The sequence below is a fragment of the Papio anubis genome, chromosome 4 (genome assembly GCF_008728515.1).
Source record: "Papio anubis isolate 15944 chromosome 4, Panubis1.0, whole genome shotgun sequence".
In the NCBI taxonomy this organism is placed as follows: Eukaryota; Metazoa; Chordata; class Mammalia; order Primates; family Cercopithecidae; genus Papio; species Papio anubis.
In genome coordinates this window covers 108497573-108507803 of record NC_044979.1, presented here as the reverse complement: position 1 = coordinate 108507803, position 10231 = coordinate 108497573, and the positions used below count along the sequence as shown (strand labels likewise).

At 43.7% G+C, this 10231-nt stretch overlaps 1 protein-coding gene and 1 pseudogene across 2 annotated transcripts; both read left to right on the top strand.

Moving 5' to 3' along the window:
* The first annotated feature begins 406 nt into the window (after nucleotides 1-406).
* Nucleotides 407-2139, top strand: LOC103875473 (protein FAM183BP). Its single transcript, XM_017956766.3, has 2 exons — nucleotides 407-1180; nucleotides 1278-2139. Exon 2 carries the CDS (start codon nucleotides 1485-1487, stop codon nucleotides 1890-1892), a length of 408 nt encoding a protein of 135 aa, XP_017812255.1. The 5' UTR covers nucleotides 407-1180; nucleotides 1278-1484; the 3' UTR covers nucleotides 1893-2139.
* LOC101002080 lies at nucleotides 675-1282 on the top strand (annotated as a pseudogene). The gene has a single exon (XR_644851.4). The product of XR_644851.4 is annotated as an uncharacterized LOC101002080 (transcript).
* Nucleotides 2140-10231: the final 8092 nt, after the last annotated feature.

Genomic DNA, 10231 nt, shown 5'->3' with positions numbered 1-10231 from the left:
GTGCAGTGGCCGGATCTCAGCTCACTGCAAGCTCCGCCTCCCGGGTTTACGCCATTCTCCTGCCTCAGCCTCCCGAGTAGCTGGGACTACAGGTGCCCGCCACCTTGCCCGGCTAGTTTTTTATATTTTTTAGTAGAGACGGGGTTTCACCGTGCTAGCCAGGATGGTCTCGATCTCCTGACCTAGTGATCCGCCCGTCTCAGCCTCCCAAAGTGCTGGGATTACAGGCTTGAGCCACCGCGCCTGGCCCCCTTGATCACTCTTAAACCAAGAAACTGAGATCTTTTCTCTGGTTGGTGGGGCTTCCTTACTGGAACAAAGGGGAGTATGTACATTTCATAATAGAGTTCTGTGATGAAATGTCCTAAGGAGATACATGTACATTTCATAATAGGCATTCTGTGTTGGAATGTTCTGAGGGGATAAAAGCTGGACTCGGTCTCAGCACATCTCAGTTACTCATTTTGATTCGTTTGGACAAGTGAGTTACTACAGCGCTTATTTGGAAAAATGACTAGAAAGCTACCTCCAATCTCTCGGCCTCAACCCCAGGCTCCATTTCTTTCTGTTCCTTCCCGCTCTCGTCTTCCAGCCCTCCTTCCCCCCGTTACTCCTCAAACTTCCTGCCCTCAGCCTCCTCTCCAGAGCCGTCCATCTTGTTCGATTTTCTGCCCTACCCGTTTGCCCAAGCTGACTGATGTCTCCCCTTCCCAGTACCCTACCTCAAGGAACTTTCTGCCCAGCTCTTCCTCTGTTACTACCAGAGCGTCTGTGTGCCGCCACCCTGTTCGTCAGGCACCCCTTTCCCAGTGCCCTCCTATCTTCCCCCCTCGCCCTCCTCATAGCCCTTCCTGCTAGTTTCCTGTACTCTAGTCCCCACTCCCTATCCAGCCACCCCCCACCAGACCTGACGACTTACAAATCTCACCCTGGAGAAATGGTTTCCCTCCTACTGGGGCAGTTCTCAGGAGGTTCAGAATTGCCAGGACTGTGGATTCCCAGCAACGACCTGGCAGACACGGGGAATCCAAGACCATGGCAAGCGAATATTCAGCCTGGCCTGCGCCTTTCCTCTCCTGCCTGGGCAGCCAGACTGCACAAGCGTCTGCATTTGAACTGGCTTCTCCGTGGAACTTGGTCTGTAACCACAGAGCAAACTGTAGAACCAGGAGCAGAGAAGGTAGGGGATTGAAAAGCATCGAATCTGTTCTCAAGGAGGGAGGTGATTGGCCAACGTGAGGTCCAGTTTTATGTTCATTATCTCCTGGGTTTGCCAGTTGATGGCAAGCCTTTTTCCTGGCAGTATCGAGAGGCAGTTCTAGTAAAGAGGCTGGATTCCGAGAGGCCAGAGCGGTATCATACGAACGCTGTTGCCTGGAGATGGAGTGGGGCGCCGTTGCCTAGAGACTGCAGGAGGCCCGCGGCCGAGGGAGTGGTAAGAGGACGCCAAGAGAGCGCCGGACCCACCGAGCAGCTCCAAGGCCATGGCGGGACACCCGAAAGAGAGGGTGGTCACAGATGAGGTCCATCAGAACCAGATCTTGCGGGAGCTGTACCTCAAAGAGTTACGAACCCAGAAACTCTACACTCAGTACCACGTGAATCCCCTGCGCAAGGTTCACAGGATTACGAGGAAGCCCATGTCTTGGCATGATAACCTGGACGAACCCGCAGACGCCAGGTTTCTGAATCTCATTCACCATGCTGCCCAGGGGCCAAGGAAGAAGTACCCGGAGGCACAAACTGAAAACCAGGAAATTGGGTGGGACTCAGAGCCCTTGGTCGACCCAGAACGCAGTGACCATAGGATGAACCACTTCAGGGTCTACAATGACATCACTCTGTACAAAGCTAAAATGTGGAGCTTGGGAGAAGATGATCGCCACAAGTAGCATCTCAGCAATGGAGTCAGTTCCTGGATTTAATGTCCTAAATATCCACTGCCTAGAAGAGTAAATATTACTTTAACCCCCCGTCCATAATTCATGGATAATGGCAAAAATTAGGAAGCATAAAAAAATGCGGAAGAAGGAAATAAAAATTGCCCATTATCTCACCATATGGAAGTGACTAATATTAGCATTTTAAACCATTTGTTTTTAAAATTAATAATAAATTGCATATATTTATTGTGTACAATGTGGTGTTTTGAAATATGTATACATGGTAGAATGGTTAAATTGAGTATCTCACTTATTTTGTGGTGAGAGGACTTAAAATCTATTCTCTTAGGGATTTTCAAGAATACAATACATTGTTATTAACTGTAGTCACTACAGTTAATCTTGACAGCTCTCTTGAATTTATTCCTCCAACTGAAATTTTGTATCCTTTAGCCAACATCGCCCCAATTCCTACCCCTAATCCCTGGTAATCACCATTCTAATCTCTAATTCTATGAGTTTGACTTTTTTAGATTTAGAAAATGTGGTATATTTACTTAATGGAATACAATTCGGCCTTAAGAAAGAAAGAAATCTCGTCATTTACAGCAACATGGAGGAACTTGAAGGACATTATGTTAAGTGAAATAAGCCAGGCACAGATAGACAAATACCACATGATCTCACTTATATGGTGAATCTAAATATGCTAACATGTTTGCATACTTCTATATTTTTCTGTATATTTGAACTTATTGATCTTACATTTTGATTAATAAAAGATCGTAAGCATATATTTTCAGACAGGTGGAGAAAACGGACAGGAATATGATTCTACTTATATGGCATGAACATATAAGATTTGATTATGCCTCTTATCCCAGTGTAATTACAAATAGTGCCTTCTTTCACTCTCAAAAGTCTTAGTGGAAGCAAGTCTGAAGAAAGTTGGAGGAAAGGGTAGAGTTTTACAGGGAAGTTAAGGAAAGTTAAGATAAAGATAGTTGAGCAAAACTAGTAAACCATTATACTGTCAGTTTTGAAGCCACCAAAAGAAATTTAACTTAACATTTTAAATAATTAGTGCTAATTAATTATTTAACTTAAAATTTGGGGGCCAGGTATAGTGGCTCACGCCTGTAACCCCAGCACTTTGGGAGGCTGAGGTGGGCAGATCATGAGGTCAGGAGTTGGAGACCAGCCTGGCCAACATGATGAAACCCTGTCTTTACTAAAAATACAAAAATTAGCCAGGCGTGATGGCGTGCACCTGTAATCCCAGCTACTCAGGAGGCTGAGGCAGGGGAATCGCTTGGACCAGGAGGTGGAGGTTGCTGAGCTGAGATCGTGCCACTGCCCTCCCGCCTAGGCAACAGAGTGAGACTCTGTCTCAAAAAAATAAATAAAATAAAATTTGGGAAGGAGGAGAAAAGCAGGAGGGAGAAGTGTTAAGTGAGTTAAGTTCTCATCTTGGATGTTGCCCAAACAGGAACAATGGCACCACATAGAATGCAGTTCTATGGAACTGCTCTTATGGAAACTCCATGGCCACTTCACGCTATCCCTTCACACTTTTGATTTGAGGACTAGAGTCTTCTTTATACCTAGACCATAGAACCTCCACTACAGTGACTGCAGAGTATTTCTACCCACAGATTGGCTAGAACATCCCATCATCCCAAGTGCCAATATTTTTCTGAGTTTTACCTAAGCAGTGTGTTTGCTTGATAAAAACTAGGTCACATATGGGTTCTCAGTTTCAAGAGAGTCTAGGAAATGCAGGGTTTTTTTTTTTTTGTTTTTTTTTGTTTTTTTGTTTTTAAGTTTGCTAGCTTCTGTAGTATGGGAAGGCAATAGAAGCTGTTGGAGTTTGCACTGAGTAAGCCAATTTGCAGGATTTTCCATAATCTACTGTCCTAAATAACACCTGTTGACAGTATTTTTAAAAGTAAATATTGTACATATGTAAAATGAGAAAATTTATACAGTAGAGCAGGTGTAAAATAAAAGGTAAAAGCTGCTTTTTATTACCCTCTTCTATTAGTTAGTCCCCACTCCCTATCCAGCCACCCCCAACCAGACCTGACAGCTTACAAATCTCACCCTGGAGAAATGGTTTCCCTCCTACTGGGGCAGTTCTCAGGCGGTTCAGAATTGCCAGGACTGTGGATTCCCAGCAACGACCTGGCAGACACGGGGAATCCAAGACCATGGCAAGCGTTCAGCATCATTTTCATTTTGAACTGGGCCTTAAAAATTAGGTGGCCGGCCGGGCGCGGTGGCTGACGCCTGGAATCCCAGCACTTTGGGAGGCCGAGGCAGGCGGATCACGAGGTCAGGAGATCAAGAACATCCTGGCTAACACGGTGAAACCCCGTCTCTATTTAATACAAAAAAAATTAGTCAGGTGTGGTGGTGGGTGCCTGTAGTCCCAGCTACTCGGGAGGCTGAGGCAGGAGAATGGCGTGAACACGGGAGGCGGAGCTTGCAGTGAGCGGATATCAGGCCACTGCACTCCAGCCTGGGTGGACAGAGCGAGACTCCATCTCAAAAAAAAAAAAAAAAAAAAATTAGGTGGCCACCACTGACCGAGAGTAAACCGTAAATTATTTAAAAATTGAAAAATAATGTTCATAGTACAGAATGTAGATATTATACCTATTTATAGAAAAGCTACATAATGTTAAAAATAACAACAATAGACAAATAAAAATCCTAATATGTTCTGACACAATCTTGAAGCTTATAGAAGGAAGTCTAAGGGGGTGAGTGCCCTCATCTTCCACAGGGAGAAGTAAGTAGATTTTGTTTTGCTTTATGAGGTTGAATGAAGATGACTTGGAATGTTCACTTTTAAGTATGTTACTTAAAATTGAAAGAAGATCAGTCTTAATAATTTTCAAATTACCACAGGGAGAAGAGTGAAATTACCTAAAAAAAAAAATACAGGCCATGTAGCAAAGATACAAACTAAGAAAGCACACTTAAACAAAATGAGAGTGAAACTGTCTCCGGTAATAATACCTACAAATGGCATTTACTCATGTATTGAATCTCAAAATTAAACCCAATGAGTTCAGGTCTATATGAGATACAGTTAAAACAGTGCATCTATAATTATTAGTGTTGACAAGAGATACTCCTAAAGCAAGTGCAATCGAAATTTTAAATAAACAGATGGGCAAAATATGTCAGGGGAAACTTGCCAGAGTGTTACTTTGTCGATGAAAAGTGTCAAACTCTGTAAAATATTTGAAGAGGTTTATTCTGAGCCAAATATGAGTAACCATGGCCTGTGACACAGCCCTCAGGAGATTCTGAGAACGTGTGCTCATGGTGGTTGAGGTGGAGCTTGGTTTTATACATTTTAGGGAGGCATGAGACATCAACCACATACATTTAAGATATGCCAGATTACCCTATCTATTAGTTATCTATTGCTGTGCAATAAATTATCCCCAAATTTCGCAGCTTAATATAACAAAGCACTCATTATGTCACAGTTCTCGGGGTCAGAAGTCTAGCTGCTGCTTAGTTGGTTGTCTCTGGCACAAGGTCTCTCAGAGGTTGCAGTCAAGCTGTTGACTGGAGCTTCAGTCTCATCTAAACGCTTGACAAAGGGAAAGTCTTCTTTCAAGCTCGCTCATTTGGTTTTTGGCAGAATTTAGTCCATCACAGGCAGTGGATTGAGGGCCTGAGTTGCTCATAGGTGGTTTCCCGCAGGCCTCCCCCAGTTCCTTGCCAAGGGGGTCTTGCATAGGACAGCTCACAATTTGAGAACCAGAGGCCCTCTGAGTGAGCGTGTGAGAGAAAAGGCAAGAAAAAAAACCACTCAAGGTGGAAGTCACAGTCTTTCTAAAACCTCATCTTGGAAGTGACATCCATCGCTTCTGCTGAATTCTGTTCGTTAGAGGCAAGCTAGTAAGTCCAGTCTACACTGAAGAGGAGGGGATTGCACAATGAGGTGAACACTAGGAGGTGGGGGTCTTTGGGGGCCATCTTAGAGACTGCCTCCTCTCCTGCCATGTCTCTTTCACCCAAAAGCAATCACTGTTAATAGTTTCTTATCATTCCTCTCAGGGAAAAACAAAAAGAATTGGATTTAAACCAATTATCCAAGATTAACCTGGATGTGTTCCAACAGTTACTGCTAAGATCTAAATGTCAACCATTCCTAAGTAGCATAAATGTCATCCTAGCCAAGTAGACCAGATGAGCATTGAAACTCACAGCTTGTATTCAAGTAAAAAAGGTAAATAGTACAGCAATGGTAACATGGTGAAAGTGCCCAAGCCTGTGTTTACATTTTCACAAATGAAAAAAAAAAAAATCAACCATGGGACATACGGGCAATGCCTCTGAAGGAGTTTTTGAAAAATAAATTTGCTCAGGAAACACCTCCACCCCTGTCTCCACAAACATTGACAGAGAAGCAGTGTTGCTACTCCATGATGCTGGTGTGCTATTAGTCCAACGTATAAATGACAGAGACTGGTGTCTGCTAGGCCAGGTACCACACCTGGCCTCACTCAGTTATCACAGCCAACTTTGCAAAAGTGATATTAACTCCCCTTCAAGATGAAGAAACTGCTACTGAGATATAAGTGACCTACTGATATTCCAAGCCAAAGCTCTCTTGTTTCAATGCCTTTCTTCTGTCCACTTTACTCTCCAATGGCCGAGGTCTGTTTTGGCCTCTCTTCATTACTGATTTCCAAACGATTCCACAACTTGAATAGGCAGACACTTTCCCTTTATCTGGTTATTCAGGAGAGGTTTCCGCTTTCATCTGCCAACCGCTCTCCAATGTGAACAAGGATTTTGGAAATAAGGACCACAGGCTTCTCATCTGGTTCCAATCTATCTAGATATGTGATGCCTCACAAGGTCTGTTTCTCTTACAAATGGTAGCAAATATTTAGAAATCATTCTTAAGCTATGTACACAGCAGCAGGACATCATGTCCTGGCTTTTGTCCTATTTGAATTTAAATTAAGAAAGCAACTAAAAATAAATGGAAGACTCAGCCATTTAGAGGATAAAGTCTACCACAAATAATACTTGTAGACAATGTCCAAACATAACCAATAAACCATGTAATTATGTTAGAGAGACTACTGGGAATTTGAAATGACTAGAAGCTGTTTGATTTTAAAATTTGAGCTATCACTGTCTTTAAAATCTAATGTGTTAAATAACACTTCAGGATTAAGCATTCATTTAACAAACATTTACTGAATTTAGTACTAGGCAGAAGAAATGAAAAAATCGCATCTTCGGGTTTCTAGAAGTCTAGGAAATAGAGTAAGATGATCATATAAAAATAATTACAGTACTCTTAGGGGGCATTTATTCTAAAATTATTATGTTTCCGTGAGGGATTTCCACCAGACCACACTAGGCTTTTCTCTACCTCTCTTGCCTCCTCAGCCCTTCACTTGGGGTCAGTCACAGTGGATTATCTGATGAAGAGTTTGGAAGAGAAAAATGGGCTTGCTTCTTTGCCTCTCTTTCTCTCCCCTCACTCCATTCCTACTGTTAAGCTCTCTGCCATTCCACTTCCAGGTAAGCAGCATAGTAAGGCAGGTTCTGCCCATTTGGAGGGAGTGTAATTTAGACAGAAAAGTGTGGTACTAAGCCCCCATGCCCACACACAAGTGTGACCTTCCAGCGTGCAGTCTATCAGTAATGAAGCTGATATTTTCATTTCCGTCTGATGTCACTGAATGTACATCCAAGTTGTCTGGAGTTATCTTTAACAGATAGTGGTCTTCATCTCAGGCTCACTGACTCTGGAGGTATAGGAATTCAGTAATGTGTCTCTCTTCGAACTAAGCAAGGAAGAGTGATGTTACTTTATGTGCCCCTTAAAACTCCAAGAAAAAATACGATTTGTGCTAAGAATAATAAGTGCTGTAAGACACTAAAGAGAGCCTAGCTTTTCACAGTGGATGAGTAAGGACCTCACAGAGCAGATGTTATTGGGGCTAAATGTTGAAGCATCTGGAAGTATAAAGATAAGGAAGGCAAGAAAAAATACTCTAGAAAAGAATATGAAAAGTCACTGCATGAAAGCACATGTCACGGTAGGAAAATGGAAAATAATCTATGTGGGTTCAGGATATGGTGGGTTACAGGAGGTAGTGAAAGGAGATTGGCGCTGTGTTGCGAAGGGTCTTGTAGGGACAGCATTATTCAATTCCTGTACCTCCGGGGACCCAGGGAGCCTGAGATGGAGACCACTATTTGTTAGTTTTAAAGACAACCTCCAGATAACTGGGATGTACATGCAGCTCTGGGAACCACTATCTTTCAGGCTAAGGAGTTTGAGCTTCATCTCATCCATAACACAAGGTCATCAGAGGGAGCTGACCGCATCTGTAGAGGGATGCAGATGTGGTCAGTGTGGTGGCAAGTGAGGAAACCGTTGTAGGAGTTCAGGCTGGAGAAAATGAAAGGCAAAACCACAGCAGTTGGAAAGGAATGGAAAGAATGGGAATAGAGTCTAGGTATGTTTTTGAGAAAGGAGAGACAGGACTCTCGCCAGATGTATGGGTAAGGCGTGTGGGTGCTGAAGGAGGAGGCGGACGTGAATGAGTGGAGGTAGGTGGTGCCATGTGGGGATATTTTGTCCCATAATCCTGCATCTCTCTCCATCTCTCCAGTCAGGCATCCTCATGGAAGAAAGAGTGGCTGATCTCATCCGATCAGACCTGAGCAGCCACTCTTTGGACCAAGCTTCACTACTGGGTTAGGTTCCTGCATTGAACAGTGCTGCAGCTCTGCCCCATCTTCTCTGATACACTGTGCCTGGGTGAATAACACAGACCTTCCCTTTACTCTGTGGACTGGATAAAAGAGTCTCTGAGATTCAAGGGAGGAGAATAGGTGGATGAGGTCTTGAGTGGTCATCCAGGTCTAAGCTACAATCTCCATGTCAGCTTTTCAGCATTTGAAGTGTGGAATCAGTAGGGTAACATTTCATCCAAATTTGTCTGGGAAAGACCTGGCTAAAACATGACTTGGCTATCTCTTGTCCTAAATATATCTATTTTAAGGGTGTGCTATTAGTAGTTACATTAAAAGAAGCTGGGATGGATTTGGTAGACCTGCACTTTGTATTTCTGTTTGCTGCCATGATCTCAGCTGGGCATGGGTGATTTGCCTGTGCAGTGAGCATAGTTTTCATATTAACAAGTGAAAATAGTCAGAGATAACTTATTACTCTTTCCCCATATGTATACAGATGCAACATCGTTTACATCTCCTTTTTCATGACAACACATACTGCTTTCAGATAAAACAAAGTGTTCTCAGCTGCAAGCAGCCAGTGACAGCTTCCTTCTCCCCTCTCTGCAGTGGTGGAGAAGTGTTTTATGTGGATGCCCGTGTACCAGTGGGCTGTGCCTTGGCCCACGTTTGGGGGTACAGGATGCACAAAGGCTTCCAGGTGACTAGTCATCAAAGTAAATAGGTGATGTGGAACATATGCAGAAGAAATAGAGGTTGAGTAGTCTTGCTGGAGAACACATAGAATAAAGTCTGTGAGGTTTTGCACAGTGATTTTATTTTTATTATTTAATAATGTTTAATTTAAAACATTTGCATCAGTAGCTTAAAATATTGAAGGTACATATTTAATGAAAAATTAAGTACTGAATTTTCAACTACTGAAGAAGAGTCAACTTTTTACTTCTTGCCAATTTCTTGCCTCTAAGCTCCAGATTCATATTTTTGCCTGCTCACTGATAACAGTTCTCGGCCTTGTATATATTTTCCTTTGCTGGCTGGCACGATGTTAAGCTTTGTAAGTAGAGACCCCTGGAGAGACATTGCAGGAGGAAGGGGTTTCCTTCCTGGTTCCAGTGTGACTCAACCACTTCTGGATGGGGCACTTTTTTTCTGTTTCTTCACTGCTGGGTTCCTACAGGTGCAGCTTTCTCTTGCATTTGCCATGAGCTTTCTGTATCCCTCAACTCAAGCAGTGGCATTGCAGTCAGGAGCCCTTGAGAGTGTGGCCTACACAGCTCGCTGCTCCCTGTACCCCTTCCTAAGTCCCAACCATGCACACATGTGTGGTCACATGGGGATGGTCATCTAGTGAGTTGCCTGCCTGACCTTTATCCCACCCAGCCAGCCACGGAGCCCAACCCAAGCCTCATACATAGTGCAGTAGATTCCCACACAAGGTGGTCATTTCAGCTCCCAGTTCCAGCAGCAACTTCAGCAGTGCCCTGCTTCCCTCAGGGTGCCTGATTCCCTCTGTGTGCCCCTCATCCGCCTTGGCTCACCTTTGACCTGGAGGGTTGACTCTGTGCCACCCCGCCCCCGGCAAAATTGAAACACAA

Coding starts and splice junctions, on each gene's coding strand:
- LOC103875473 (XM_017956766.3), top strand. CDS start 1,485: ATGGCGGGACACCCGAAAGAGAGGGTGGTCACAGATGAGGTCCATCAG.